At 40.2% G+C, this 16,530-nt stretch overlaps 1 protein-coding gene across 7 annotated transcripts; it reads right to left on the bottom strand.

The window, feature by feature from the left end:
• Positions 1-1,268: 1,268 nt before the first annotated feature.
• LOC120486104 (uncharacterized) lies at positions 1,269-14,470 on the bottom strand. Of its 7 annotated transcripts, none has more exons than XM_089129064.1 (4): positions 8,426-8,633; positions 8,106-8,161; positions 7,356-7,603; positions 1,269-3,429 (listed from the first exon to the last, which is right to left on the bottom strand). In XM_089129064.1, the coding sequence occupies exons 3-4, from the start codon at positions 7,411-7,413 to the stop codon at positions 1,670-1,672; spliced, it is 1,818 nt and encodes a 605-aa protein (XP_088985190.1). In that variant the 5' UTR covers positions 7,414-7,603; positions 8,106-8,161; positions 8,426-8,633; the 3' UTR covers positions 1,269-1,669. The 7 variants fall into 7 exon arrangements, with proteins under 7 accessions (XP_088985190.1, XP_088985191.1, XP_088985194.1 ...); XM_089129065.1 differs by having other exon boundaries at positions 7,356-7,598; XM_089129068.1 differs by lacking the exons at positions 7,356-7,603; positions 8,106-8,161; positions 8,426-8,633 and adding exons at positions 4,571-4,586; positions 13,369-14,470.
• Positions 14,471-16,530: the final 2,060 nt, after the last annotated feature.

The following is a 16,530-nucleotide window of genomic DNA, read 5'->3' as shown; positions in this document are numbered from 1 at the left end:
GGTGCTTCACAAACAGTGGAATAAAATAATTTCAAACATTACTGTAGTAAGGTTCAGGGAAGAAGGAGGCAGGAACCGGAGAACAATCAAATAAAAACTTTATTCAAATGAAATAAACAAACAAAATACCTGCCAGCAATCCCTCGCGGACGACTGCTGGCTACCAAAATAAAATATAACAAAATACAAACAAAAGCAGGCCTGTTCCTCTCTCCCTCATCCACGTTGTCGCTCCCCCTTTAAATGCTTCTGCTCCTCTGTGAGAGATGGTTTCCAGACCAAGTCTCGTTCTCAATGATAAACGGTCTGGCGTTAGCCAGGCTAGCTATTGTATCGAATTGTGGAATTGAGAGAAATCGCGATTGCTTATGAGCAACAGCTGTGAGTACACCGGTCTCGCGACATTCTCTCACGTCCCTCTGCCGTCCTGTTCGCCACAATTACAGCTAGCCTGGCTAACGCCAGACCACGTATCATTGAGAACGAGATGTGATCTGGAAACCACATGTTCATTTTCTCGTATTTGAGGCGTGGTTTACGAATGCCCAGAGCCGTATTATTGGGTGCTACGAATGTCTATCAAATGCGCCTGTGCGTAGCTCATCGCCAATCGGGTCAATGATACCAGATGACGTATGTAGAGCGACAGAAAATTAGACGATGAAGACGACGATGGGTCAGAGATTTAGATTTATGTATACACAAAGGCTCCCTCCCTGTTCTGTGATTGGTTCCCTATCTCAGGGGAAAATTTGGTTCATGACGTAGTACTGAAGCTAGACGTAGTACTGAAGGAAAATGATAATTGAGCAGACGTGCGTAGGACGCCGGAGCCAGGCTAGCAACAGGGAGTACATCAACATCTTTTTAGTGAGATGGGGAATGAGACTTGATCAGGTGATCAGGTTGCAAATGGTCAAATTACTTTTCATCTAGGTTTGTTACTAGAGCATGGTAAAAGACAAATTTGTGAAAAAACAAACAAACATCTATATGGCTAACAGAACTGTAAAGCATAGCCGTGTGGCGTTTCTGTGCTCCTGTGTTTGTTTTAACTCCAGCTATATGGAAAATAGCAGTGCGACACTAAGGAGACAAACTCATTCAACACATGTTGATTGTACATGATTAACAATAACAGTATTTTTCATTTTTAACACTAGACATTTGGTCTAGTTTGCATTTACAATTTTGAAAATGAAGCACCACACGAGCGATGGCTGTACACACACCCTGCATTTATAAGCAGTAATTCAAGGACAATTACACTGTTGTGGAAAACATCTTTAATTCCAGAATACTCTCAAAAAGTTAAAAGATTTGAAAGATTTCACTCTCAGGCTCATTTTGATACATTGACCGTACAATGGTGCCTGTCATTAAAACCGGTGGTATCTTATTGATCAGTACATCTGGAATTGAGCAGATAACAATTTGCCAAATATCTCAAATATCGCAGTCTAGAGCCCTGTATATATATTTGCTTTGACTTGAACTGACGAATTACACATTCCTGTCGGTTGAACACAAGCTAATAGATAATCAATCAATCAACAAAGTGTCCTGTGCTCACCACACACCAACTATAGGTGGAGAGGAGAGATGTGGCGGGTGATGTGTGGCTAACTTACACAGAACAGACTTTGTTGCTCATCACATGAAAATCATCTTAGCGTGATTTCAGACTGTGTTTCAGTGGTTTATACACTACATGGATCTTCATGTGTCGCTTCAGGTTAGTTTTAATAGAGAAACTCTTCCCGCACTGATCACACGTGTGCGGCTTCTCTCCAGTGTGGATCATCTCATGTGTTTTCAGATATGATGATTGACTGAATCTCTTGTCACAGTGTGAACACTTGTAAGGTTTTTCTCCAGTGTGGTCCATCTCATGTGTTTTCATATTTACTGAGTGACTGAATCTCTTGTCACAGTGTGAACACTTGTAAGGTTTTTCTCCGGTGTGGATCCTCATGTGTATCTTCAGGTTATTTTTAATAGAGAAACTCTTCCCACACTGATCACACGTGTGTGGTTTCTTTCCGGTGTGAATTGTCTCGTGTGTTTTCAGAGATGATAACACACGGAATCTCTTGTCACAGTGTGAACACTTGTAAGGTTTTTCTCCAGTGTGAATTCTCTGGTGCAGTTTTAAACTTTCCGCTGTAGTAAAAGTCTTCTCACACTCAATGCACATGTACTCGCTTTCATTAGTGTGGATTTTCTCATGTCCACGTAAATATTGCAGCTGTGAAAAACTCTTTCCACACACAGAACATGAATGTGGCTTCTCCTTCGTATGAACTCTCAGGTGTCTCTTTAGCTCTGATGCCCTAAGAAATGTTTTGCAACAATGATGACATGTGAACTTCTTCTCTCCAGTGTGGATCAACATGTGATCGTTAAGAGAATTCTTGCATGTGAAACTCTTCCCGCATTGATGGCATTCATACGGCTTCTCTCCAGTGTGGATCCTCATGTGTATCATCAGTTCAGCTTTACCCGAGAAACTCTTCCCGCACTGATCACACGTGTGCGGCTTCTCTCCAGTGTGGATCCTCTCATGTCTTTTCAGATGTGATGAGTGATTGAATCTCTTGTCACAGTGTGAACACTTGTAAGGTTTTTCTCCAGTGTGGATCCTCATGTGCCTTCTCAGGTCAACTTTAGAAGAGAAACTCTTCCCGCACTGATCACACGTGTGCGGTTTTTCTCCAGTATGGTTCATCTCATGGGTTTTCAGATTTCCTGCCTGATTGAATCTCTTGTCGCAGTGTGAACACTTGTAAGGTTTTTCTCCAGTGTGAATTCTCTGGTGCACCTTTAAACTTTTTTCTGCAGTAAAAGTCTTCCCACACTCAAAGCACATGTACTCTTTCACACCAGTGTGAGTTTTCTCATGTACACGTACAGATTGACTCTGAGAGAAACTCTTTCCACACACAGAACATGAATACGGCTTCTCCTTCGTATGAACCATCAGGTGTGTCTTCAGGTGTGATGCAGTAAGAAATGTTTTGCCGCACTGATCACATGTGAACGGCTTCTCTCCGGTGTGGATCATCATGTGAACATTAAGGCTTGATGATCGACTGAAACTCTGCCCACACTGATCACATGAGAACGGCTTCACTCCGGTGTGGATCATCATGTGAACATTAAGGCTTGATGATTGACTGAAACTCTGCCCACACTGATCACATGAGAACGGCCTCTCTCCGGTGTGGATCATCATGTGAACATCAAGATATTGTTTGGTTGTGAAACTCTTCCCACACTGAGTGCAGGTGAAAGATTTCTCGGCTCTTCTTTTCTTTAAAAATGTCTGTTTAGTCTTTGAGCGACTCGAAGGTTTTCTTCCAGGTTGGACATGATGTTCCTCCTCCAATTCACTCAGTTCTTCACTCTCCTCGCTCTCTTCCATCGGGTCTGGCAGGAATGAAACAATTATTACATGAAAGTGAGCCCTGATGTAATGGTAGAAAGTAGACAACTTTTATAAAATATTATGATAACTTCGAAAAAGTTTTCCAACCATCTACCTGCAGAGACATAACAAGTACCAGCGAAATTGTCCATCAACCTGCCCATACAAACATATATACGATATGACAAGGGGGTAGACAGGACAGGAAGACAGGGAATTGAGGAAAATACAGCATGACATGAGGAGAGGTGAGGAAAAAGAGGCAACCCCCAGACTATCCTCCTGTAAGGAGTGCATTGTGGGAACCGGAAAAAAACACCTCAGCAACATTAGCACAATCAGTACAACATGAACAAAACTTGCAACAATGTTGGGGAGTGGGGGACGGACCACAGGTACGGGACGCTGGTCACAGACCCGCCTGTCAGACTGGGGGTACACAGCGGTGAAGACGAGGGATGGGGTGTGGGGCAAGTTAATGCATATCTGTATTTATGTGTAAGAGTTTGTGTGTGTGTAGGCCTGGAGAGTCGCTATGCCTGGCATCATAATCTAGGCGCCTCAGTCCGCAGGATTGTCATAGCAATACACAGCAAGTTACCATGGAGAAAACCATGATCAGGTGCCAGGCAGAGTCAACAATCACCAGGTGTCTGTGGAGTCGGGGAAGAAACGCAAGAGCGGCTCACTGCAGTGCTCTTCCGGGGGAGTTGTTGATCCAGCAGCGGTCTTGGCCAAGGCCAGTGCTGGTTGAGGTTGAGGAAAACAGATAAGATTGGGATTAGATAAGATAAGATTTGTCATAGCAATACACAGCAAGTTACCATGGAGAAAACCTTGATCAGGTGCCAGACAGAGTCAACAATCACCAGGTGTCTGTGGAGTCGGGGAAGAAACGCAAGAGCGGCTCACTGCAGTGCTCTTCCGGGGGAGTTGTTGATCCAGCAGCGGTCTTGGCCAAGGCCAGTGCTGGTTGAGGTTGAGGAAAACAGATAAGATTGGGATTGTTTGGTCTTGGGGTGAGAAGCCCCATTCAATTTACACGGCTAATCTTAAGGTCCATGTTGGTCTCAGAAACGATCCATATAAGCTGTGAGCTTCTCAGATTTGCAGAAGGATATGGATTGTTTGGAGACCAAAGACCATGAGAATTAGCCGTGTAAATTGAATGCGGTTTTTCACCCCAAGACCAAATAATCCCAATCTTATCTGTTTTCGGTTGCCCTCAACCAGCACTGGCCTTGGCCAAGACCGCTGTGGGAACGCTGTTGGCATGGCTGCCAATTGGTTTTGCTCATAAATCAGTCCTTCCAGAAAAACGCAGTTTTTTTGTGATTGTTGCGGGCAAAAAGCCTTGATTACACGGCCCGTTTTCTTTAAAAATGCGATGGAATATGCGGGACATTTTTGCAATTTTATGCGATGAAATTGCGGGAACTTGCAAAAACTGCGGTTTGATGAAAAAGTGAAAAAAAAAGTGATTCCCCCAACATCCTGTTCTCACTAGGCTACTACCTTAATGTAAAGAGTCATTTCTTATTACTTCCTTTGATAAGCAAGCATACTACATCATAGAAAGTAATGGGAATATTTAATTTCTCATCTTGTTTTATTTTAGACTGTAACGAGTATAAGGTGTGGCCCCTTTAAGAGCTGCGCGCTCCCTGTTGAAGTGTTATATGTGCACCTCGAACACCCCATGTGTGGGGGTAATTTCTGTTTGATGCAACTTGTTTCATCTTAGTAACGATGTGACGGTAGAACGTGTGACAGACAGTTATACGAGTTCGATTTGGGAGATGTCAATCGCCTCCGTGAGTCTGTCTGGCCTCTGCAGTAACTTCAGCTGTGAGCTTTATCCGTCGCGTAATTGCATCACTTCATAACGTTCCCATGGAAACGGGGAAATTGCTGCTCTTGTGTGAAGCAAACGCAAAATTTTTCAACTTTCTGCTTAGATATATGTGACTTTTTTGCAACGAAAACGCGAGGATTATGAAATCACGCAAACCCCGCATATTTTGCACAGAAATCGGCAATTTATGCGGCGAAAGTGCGGTGTATTTGAAAAATGCGGCCCCCGCATAAATATGCGGACTTTGGCTGATTTTGCATTGTTTGTCTGGAGGGTCTGAAAAATGTTGACAAGTGGGGTTTGCATAAGTGTGTGTGTTTGTATGTTGTTTTGGTTGTTTGTATTGTTGTGGAAATTTTAATATTCGCTGATTAATGGACATTGCATTGAAAATACCATATGATCTCTGTATTCCTGAATACCAGAACAGAGAGCCTCTTGTGTTTCTGTTGTTGTGTGTATGCAGCTGGAGAGTGTGTGTGAGGCACTCAGCAGGTGGTTGGGCAGACACCTCTGAGGTGAGAAGACCCCCTGGTCATTAAAAGTAGTCATAAAGTTCTTTGAAAAGAATAGTATAAAGAGTGCTAGCAACCCCCTGCTCTCTGTCTCACTCCGCCTACAGCTGGACTGAATGGTTGACTGGGAACTTTTTTGCAAGAAATAAATCTTTTTTTAATACAATTTGGAATCTGGGGTCTCTTAACGTGATGCTCTGTTTAATTATTGATTTTGCCACATCAGTGTGCTTCTATGTGGTTCTGTCTGTATATTTATTGTTAGATGTTATTTATTGTTGTTGTACACTTCTACTATTGACAGAGATGGATTAAATATTAAAGGGTTACGCATAGCATATTTAAATGTCTGTAGCCTGAGAAACAAGATTCAGGATATTTTGGAAGAGAAAAACAAAAAGGATATTTGGGGAGAAAAACTGAAATAGTGGCATCTTTTATTGAAGTTGCCGGATCCTTTTTGACTAAACCCAGTGATATTGCAAATCATTTAAGCTCTTATTTCAAGAATAAAGTTTCAACTTTAAGTCAAGGTATGAACTGTTGTATTTTTTTTAGTACATTGCTGCATGGTTAGTATGAATGTTTACACTCCTTTTTTGTCTATATAATGTATGGTTTTATGTTATAAGAATTTTTTTGTGTGTGTTGAAGTCTATAGACCCAGTAGTTGCAGTAGCTAATGGGGATCTTAATAAACTAAAATAAACTTGGTGCTAAAACCTGTTGGAAAGCATCTTTTGCAGTGATATTTGTGTGAGCATATCAGTGAACAACCCAGACCACTCGGTGAGTTTCACGTCTTTGTAACTAAACTTTAATGTGTTTTATGAATGATTGTTCCAGTGCGCATAGACAACCATTGTGTGGGTGTGGGTGCTAACACAGAAAACTACAATTCTGCCGCATTTGTCCAAATTTCAACCTTAACCGTACTATTTAATCAGAAATGATCTTAAAACAGGGCTTTAAGTGTAAAATATTAAAATAACCCTTTAAATAAACCATTTTTATCAGCATTATCTGTGTCCTACATGTTTCACTTAACCCTGTTACTCCTGACATGACTTTTCTCCTTTAAAAAAACACAACATTTCTTGATGGGAAGACGAGAAAATAATCTCAATCCATCGTCATCGTTTTTACACAAACTGTAGCATTGACTGCATTCATCAACCCTGTTACCAAAGTTACTGTAAGAGGAATCTCTATAACTATGAATAACTTGTGTGATATTTGAAAAATACAACTTCATTAGTAACTTGTATTTACTGATTATTCTTATTTCTTAAAAAAAATATAATTGTTAAAAATGACGAAAATAAATTCTGGTAACGTTGTTGCAAATTGGAAACCAGACATAAAATAAATGTAAAATAGTATTTAGCTTGATTTAATTTTGATAATCAAAATAAACATGTCACAAACCTCCCTTTACTAACCATTTGTTGAAGAAAACCCAGAACATTATTTAACTCTTTATCTAAATGTGATGAAGAGCTTGAATGTTTCCAACATGAATGTTCTCCAGCATCATGAATGAAGAATAAACACCAACCTCTTTGTTCTTCAGGATCTTCAGTGTGTTTCATTCTGCAGGGTTCTGGATCTCTCATGTTCTCACTGTCCTCTTTAATAAACTCAGTCTTTGCAGATTTCAGCTCTTCCTGATGCTCGTGTTCACTTGTAACTGATGGGAATTTACAGCATTTATTGCTGAATTACTGTGGGAGGAGCTTCGCTGATGATGTGACAACAGTGGGAGGAGTTTCACTGATGAGGAATTCCAGAGTTGGGGGAGCTGATCTGCCAAAATCAAAAGTATCAATTACTGAGTTTGTTTTTATAATAAATTACACTTGTAAGTGTAGTTGGCGCAGTCTGCACTTTATGTTAAACTGATGACAGGACACTGACGATCTTCAATCAGAATCAGTCTCTCTTAGTCAAGTAGAATGCAGACTCATGAAAAAAAATCAGAAAATAAAATAAAGAAAATTTACAATGAAAAATGAACATATCACATAAGGCTTGTTTTAACCATGTGTATCTGTCATATTGGGAGTTATTTCTGTTATTAACTATGGGTAATGACGTTTTGACGTTATAATAAAGATAATGTTTTACATTAAGCATCATGAAATAAACCATCTTCCTTTCACTAGTTTACACACAGTAACATGCATGAATCAAAATACTGTACAGGCTTCACATCTGGGCTGTTCAGTGCCATTGACACCAATCAATACAAGAAAACTTTCATGAACACATTATATTTTAAACCAGGTGTTGGAAGTAGTCTACATACCTGTAAAATTTCACAGAGAGCAAAAGTTCAGGATTATATCTCCATTCAGAATCAGCCTAACATAAGAAAAGGGAAAACTGAAACGTGTGGGCTTCATTACAAGACGATAAAACGGCGAGCGCGCTAGCATACAGCAAAACAAACCGTGAGGAGAGCTATGCTAGCAATTTCTTAAGCACTCAAAACAGCAGTTCTCGACACATCTTCACTAAAAGTATGTTCACTCATCATAAAATACACGTACAAGTTACCATGTGTACTAAAGCTAAAGTTACAACCGGTATATTTCAAGCGGACATCGCACTGATGTGAACACGTACCTCTCTCAGTCCAGTAAATGCAGACTAAGAAACGAGCGGGAAGATTCAGTAAATGAGCGCCACTGTCGCCTCTGTCCAATAGGGGGCGAACCTACACAACAAACAACTCTCACGTTACCCGCGACTGATCAATACAAGACTCATTAAATACTCACATATCCACACAATAGATAATGAAAGGTTGCAAAAATATTCGTTCTTTAACCTGTTAAGCATTTATGTCTGTCTGTCTATCTACTCAGAATAAAGTGAGATGATCTGCTGATGATCCTGAATGGCTTGTTGAATGAGTGTTGATAGTCTGAGGATCGTCAATATTAACAGATCTGCTGAAAACACTCTGTATTTCATGACAATAGTTCCTGTTTTCACCTCATTTATTATGCTGATGTCTTCACATCTACTGTAAATTGACACTTAAAGCTCATTTCATTGGTTTCAGCAGACTGAGGGGATTTGGTGGCTACTATGTACATTTATTTCTGTCTTTATGCATTGAATTATTTCCTTACCATTATTTATCTTTGGGATAATTTTATTACAATATGTATATTCTGCTATCTATAAGTATAAAAGAGCCATTCCACCGACAGTGTGACATTTCTGTCCCCAGGACATTATAAATGCATGAAAATTAACTCTGATTATTAAGCAAAATGATCCTGCATATTAAGCTAACTAGAAATTTAAAATGTAGGCTATAATCAAAAAATCAAAAAAACAACAAGAACACACACACACACACACACACACACATTTTCAGCATGTCCCCACTCTCTATCTCTAAACTTTACTATGTAACATAATGATTAAAATCCTTCAGAAATCTTTATTTATTTATTTTTATTTAGCACACATAATAAGACGGCCGTTGCCCAAGGTGCTTCACAAACAGTGGAATAAAATAATTTCAAACATTACAGTAGTAAGGTTCAGGGAAGAAGGAGGCAGGAACCAGAGAACAATCAAATAAAAACTTTATTCAAATGAAATAAACAAACAAACTACCTGCCAGCAATCCCTCGCGGACGACTGCTGGCTACCAAAATAAAATATAACAAAATACAAACAAAAGCAGGCCTGTTCCTCTCTCCCTCATCCACGTCGTCGCTCCCCCTTTATGCTTCTGCTCCTCTGTGAGAGATGGTTTCCAGACCAAGTCTCGTTCTCAATGATAAACGGTCTGGCATTAGCCAGGCTAGCTATTGTATCGAATTGTGGAATTGAGAGAAATCGTGATTGCTAATGAGCAACACCTGTGAGTACACCGGTCTCGCGACATTCTCTCACGTCCCTCTGCCGTCCTGTTTGCCACAATTACATGTAGCTAGCCTGGCTAACGCCAGACCACGTATCATTGAGAACGAGACGTGATCTGGAAACCACATGTTCATTTTCTCGTATTTGAGGCGTGGTTTACGAATGCCCAGAGCCGTATTATTGGGTGCTACGAATGTCTATCAAATGCGCCTGTGCGTAGCTCATCGCCAATCGGGTCAATGATACCAGATGATGTATGTAGAGCGACAGAAAATTAGACGATGAAGATGACGATGGGTCAGAGATTTAGGAGATTTATTTATACACAAAGACTCCCTCCCCATTCTGTGATTGGTTCCCTATCTCAGGGGAAAATTTGGTTCATGGTGTCCAGGCTGCCTAGCAGCGTGAATAAAATCGTACTGCAGCGAGGGGAAACCCAGGCTATACAATAGCTTGTTTTCATATGACGTCACGCCACTGCGTTGCCATGATGCAAAATATAAATGGAGGGCAGGAAGTGATTTGCTGCATTTAGAAAGCAATGTAACAAACTCAAAATGCCTGTGTTTTGAGTAATTTATGGTTACTTGAATCGATCAAACCACAAGGAGTTTTTCTCGCGTACCAAAAGAAATCATAGAAACTGCAACCAGTTAGGCCCCATCCACACTACTGCGCTTTAGTTTAAAAAGGAGACCTTTTGTTACGTTTGCACCTCCCGTCCAGACTAAAACGGAAAAAACAAAGCCCTAAAACGGAGAAGTTTCGAAACGCTGCAGCTCCGTTTTGCGTTTTTGAATCTCCGGACGGCGTTTTAGTGAGGACTTTAGAAACGATGACGCAAAGACTCACGCTCGGCTCTATGATTGGGTGTCATCAGTCATGACGTGTGCTTCCCTGATTCGTCAGCCACCCATCACATGACCCGTCCCCAAATCTGAGGAATAGTCAATCCGTTTCGTGTTTACACCGGCACGCGCATGCCCAGTGTTGGTGAATGGTCACATGATCCACGTTTTCAGTCGTTTTAATGTGGACGGAGATCAATTCTAATACACAGATAAAACGCTGGTGTGGACGGAGATCGCATTTGTTAATGGTCCGTTTTTAAACGAAAACGCAGTGTGTACGGGACCTGAGAGTCTGGCCACTCTGATAAGAATTCATTTCCTAGAAGGTCGCTAAGGATCGCTAACGTTTGGTTGTGACGTATATCTACTCAAACATGATAAAAGACAAATTTGTGAAAAAACAAAACAAAACACATCTACATGGCTAACGTAACTGTGAAACATTGTAGCCGTGTGGCGTTTCTGTGCTCCTGTGTATGTTTTAACTCCAACTTTATGGAAAATAGCAGTGCGACACTCATTCAACACAGACAAACTCATTCAACACATTTTGATTGTAAATGATTAACAATAACAGTATTTTTCATTTTTAACACTAGACATTTGGTCTAGTATGCATTTACAATTTTGAAAATGAAGCACCACACGAGCGATGGCTGTACACACACCCTGCATTTGTAAGCATTAATTCAAGGACAATTACACTGTTGTGGAAAACATCTTTAATTACAGAATACTCTCAAAAAGTTCAAACATTTGAAAGATTTCACTCTTAGGCTCATTTTGATACATTGACTGCACAATGGTGCCTGTCATTAAAACCGGTGGTATCTTATTGATCAGTACATCTGGAATTGAGCAGATAACAATTTCCCAAATATCTCAAATATCGCAGTCTAGAGCCCTGTATATATAGTCGTGCTCAGAATTAATGGCACCCCTGGTAAATATGATGAAAACTGTCTGTAAAAAATAATTCTGCATTTTTTATCCTTTTGATCTTCCATTCAAAAAATTGGCAAAATTCTAACCTTTCATTGAAGCAAAAGAATTGAAACTGGGGGTAAATCACACTATGAAATACATGTTTTTTCTCCAAAACACTCTGGCCATAATTATTGGCACCCTGTTATTAAAAACTTTTTGCCACCTCAGATCTGTAAACTTTTGCCAAGATAACAGATCTTCTCCTATAATGCGTGATGAGTTTGGAGAACACCTGACCAAAGATCAGACACCATTCCTCCATACAGACTCTCTCCAGATCCTGCAGATTCCCCGATCCATGTTGGTGCTTCATCTCTTCAGTTCACTCCACTCATCAGGTCAGGGTCTGGAACGGTCATGGCAGAAGCTTCATTTTGTGCTCCGTAACTAATTTTTGTGTTGATTTTTGATTTTTGTTTTGGATCGTTGTCCTGATGGAAGATCCAACCACGGCCCATTATAAGATTTCTAGCAGAAGGCGTCAGGTTTTTATTTTTTATCTTTTTGTATTTGATAGAATCCATAATGCCATGTATCTGAACAAGATGTCCAGGACCTCCAGCAAATAAATAGGCCCACAACATATAAGATCCAGCAGTATATTTAACCGTAGGCATGGGGTACTCTTCATCCCTGTTTGCACCAAACACATCTGCTGGGTTTGCTGCCAAAAAGCCCCTTTTTTAGTCTCATCTGACCACAGAACCCTGTGCCGTTTGAAGATCCAGTCGTGTCTGACACCTGAATATGCTGGAGTTTGTTTTTGGAGGAGCATTTTTCTTGAAACCCTCTCAAACAACATGTGGGGATGTAGGGGTTGTCAGATAATTTTTTTTTAGGTTTTCTGACCCCAAGACTCAACTAATCTCTGCAATTCTCCATCTGTGATCCTTGAAGAGTCTTTGGACACTCAAACTTTCATCCTCACCGTCCATTAAGGCAAAAAAGACACACGTCCTCTTCCTGGCAGAATCATAAGATCTTTAGTTGATTAACTTCTTAATTATTGTCCTGATGGTCAAAATGGGGATTTTCAATTCTTTAGCTATTTTCTTACATCCACTTTCTATTTTGTGAAGCTCAACAATCTTTTGCTGCACATCAGAACCATGTTCTTTGGTTTTATTCATTGTGATGGATGATTCAGGGAATTTGACCTTTGTGCTTCCTGATATTTAAACTCCTTGAAACAAGAAGTCATAGCTGGACAATTTCATGTTCCTAGTCCCCCTGATTTGCTTAAAAAAATAAATATTAATGGGAATGTACTTCAGAGATATTTTTCTCATAAAAAATTCTAGGGGTGCCAACAATAATGGCCAGAGTGTTTTGGAGAAAAACATTTATTTCATAGTGTGATTTACCCCCACTTTCAATTCTTTTGCTTCAATGAAAGGTTAGGATTTTGCCAATTTTTTGAATGGAAGATCAAAAGGATAAACAATGCAGAATTATTTTTTACAGCCAGTTTTCCTCATATTTACCAGGGGTGCCATTAATTCTGAGCACGGCTGCATACTTTGACTTGAACTGACGAATTACACATTCCTGTCGGTTGAACACAAGTTAATAGATAATCAATCAATCAACAAAGTGTCCTGTGCTCACCACACACCAACTATAGGTGGAGAGGAGAGATGTGGCGGGTGATGTGTGGCTAACTTACACAGACGAGACTTTGTTGCTCATCACATGAAAATCATCTTAGCGTGATTTCAGACTGTGTTTCAGTGGTTTATCCACCGCATGGACCTTCATGTGTCGCTTCAGGTGAGTTTTACCAGAGAAACTCTTCCCGCACTGATCACACGTGTACGGTTTCTCTCCAGTGTGGATCCTCATGTGCTTTCTCAGGTCAGCTTTAGTAGAGAAACTCTTCCCGCACTGATCACATGTGTGCGGCTTCTCTCCAGTGTGGATCATCTCATGTGTTTTCAGATGTGATGATCGACTGAATCTCTTGTCGCAGTGTGAACACTTGTAAGGTTTTTCTCCAGTGTGAATTCTCTGGTGCACTTTTAATTTTGTCTCTAAAAAAAAAGTCTTCCCACACTCAAAGCACATGTACTCTCTCACACCAGTGTGGATTTTCTCATGTACACGTACAGATTGACTCTGTGAGAAACTCTTTCCACACACAGAACATGAATACGGCTTCTCCTTCGTATGAACTCTCAGGTGTGACTTCAGGTCTGATGCCCTAAGAAATGTTTTGTCGCACTGATCACATGAGAACGACTTCTCTCCGGTGTGGATCATCATGTGAGCATTAAGGTGTGATGATCGACTGAAACTCTTCCCACACTGATCACATGAGAACGGCCTCTCTCCGCTGTGGATCCTCATGTGACCATTAAGGGAAGAAGATTGTGTGAAACTCTTCCCGCACTGATCACATGAGAACGGCTTCTCTCCGCTGTGGATCCTCATGTGACCATTAAGGGAAGAAGATTGTGTGAAACTCTTCCCGCACTGATCACATGAGAACGGCTTCTCTCCAGTGTGGATCATCATGTGTCTCCTCAGGTCACTTTTATAAGTGAAACTCTTCCCGCACTGATCACACGTGTGCGGCTTCTTTCCAGTGTGGATCCTCTCATGTGTTTTCAGATTTGCTGAAACACTGAATCTCTTGTCACAGTGTGAACACTTGTAAGGTTTTTCTCCAGTGTGTATCCTCAGGTCAGCTTTAGAAGAGAAACTCTTCCCGCACCGATCACATGAGAACGGCTTTTCTCCAGTATGAACTCTCATGTGAACCTCAAGATTATGTTTGGTTGTGAAACTCTTCCCACACTGAGCGCAGGTGAAAGATTTCTTGGCTCTTCTTTTCTTTAAAAATGTATTTTTAGTCTTTGAGTGACTCAAGGGTTTTCCTCCAGGTTGGACATGATGTTCCTCCTCCACTTCACTCAGATCTTCACTGTCCTCACTCTCTTCCATCAGGCCTAACAGGGAAGAAACAATTATTACATTTCATTTTTAGTACATCAAAATATTTCCCTTCAAAGAGAGAAATATAAAGTGAAAGGACATGAAAGTAGACAACTGTTATAAAATATTATGATAACTTAATGTCTTTTTATTAATTGATTAAATGTCCTTGAAAGTTTCCATGAATGAGGTAAATTTATCTTCCAATTATTATTTTTTAAAACATTATAGGCACAAATCCCATGTTTCTTTAGCAACGACACAATCATCCAACATAATATTAACATTAAAATGTACTGACATATTTAGACACCAACTTTGAGATTGATATTTATTTTACAAAAACGTTTTAATTGTTAAAGGAACACTCCGACTTTTTGGGACTTTAGCCTATTCACCTTACCCCCCAGAGTTAGATAAGTCCATACATACCTTTTTCATCTCCGTGCGTGCTATAAGTCTGTTTGACGCACCCACCGCTAGCCTAGCTTAGCACAAAGACTGGATGTGAATGGTTGCAGCTTTCATACTAATCCAAATGAGTGGCAAAATAACGCAAACGTTTTCCTATTTACTTGTTGTGGTTTGTATAGTCACAGAGTGTGCAAATATCAAGGCCATATGAGACACAGACATCTTTTGACCGTATAAATACTATATTTTCTGAAGGGGAAGCACTGGGCAGAGTGATAACAATCACCTGAGACGCACCGTGACGAGGAGCAGAGAGTTCGCTTCGCTCAGCGTTGGAATAAAGAGTCAGCAATTACTAACGTTAGATAGAAAAGCATAGTTTATCATGGGTGTTTGCTTTATTGTATGAGCTGTGACAATAAACAGGGGAGACCAGGTAATACAGTACCATGTTTCATTGATTTCCAACCAAAAACGCACCCAGATTTATAAATATCACATGAATAAATAATTATTATTACAGGAATCAATATATTTTAAATGCAATTTATTAGCTGAACCAAATGTATTCAACAGTAGCCTGTATAATATACAGTATTGCATTACTATAGGATAGAATAAGGGGAAAGTAATAGCACAAATTGTTTTTGCACAATGAACTCACAGCCTATCGTACCCTTTTGCACGCTCAAGTTCGTTATTTCCATGGTTATTTCAAATTTAGGCTACTAGGCGCGCCGCGTGCAGGGTGCAAGTTCAACGCGGTGAACGCGCTCGTTTTTTTTCCCAAGCGCGTCCGCACCGCATCAAGATAAAAACATATTCATACCCTAATCATATAATAGTGTCACTAACGTTACATTAGCTCTGGCTAATGGCACTGTTACAGTAGGTCATCTAAAAACATAACGGAACACTTACCTCAGCCGCAGGTGATCCACTTGTCCTGTCTGTGCTATCGATGGGATGGCCGTATCCTTCAGCACATTATGGTCCGTGTGGCAAATTTCATTTTTTCAAAACAGTCGTCTTCATTGAAATGTACCGAGCAAACATAATGTCCCTTGATAATCTTAGGTGTGTTTGGATAAATATCCAGAGTAAGTTAGCCATTTCTTTATCCAGTCAGCGTTTTTAGTTGGAATTCTGTGAAACATGGTATTACCTCCCCTGTTTACTGTCGCAGCTATTTACAATAGAGCGAAAACCCATGACTGTAAACTACGCTTTTACTATTTATAAATTGCTGACTCTATTATCCAAACACTGAGCGAACTCTCCGCTCCTCACCACGGCGTGTCTCCGGTGATGCGGTTATTACTCCGTCAAAGTAGCAGTGCTTCGCCTTCAGAGAATAGTTCCCAGGTTTTATACGGTTAAAAGATGTCTGTGTCTCATTTGACTTTGTTATTTGTACATTATGTGACTATACAAATCACAACATGTAAATAGGAAAACGTTTGCGTTATTTTGCCACTCATTTGGATTAGTATGAAAGCTGCAACCAGTCACATCCAGTCTTTGTGCTAAGCTAGGCTAGCGGTGGGTGCGTCAAACACTGTAGATGATTCTCTCATCTATACAGATGCATTTTTTCTTTTTGCTAATAATATGTTATTATAAGGAAAAATATTTAACATGAGGGAAATCATTGTT

This window comes from Pimephales promelas, chromosome 3 (genome assembly GCF_988280905.1).
Source record: "Pimephales promelas chromosome 3, fPimPro1.hap1.1, whole genome shotgun sequence".
In the NCBI taxonomy this organism is placed as follows: Eukaryota; Metazoa; Chordata; class Actinopteri; order Cypriniformes; family Leuciscidae; genus Pimephales; species Pimephales promelas.
Note: the sequence above shows the minus strand (reverse complement) of the source record. Positions and strands in the feature narration are given on the sequence as shown.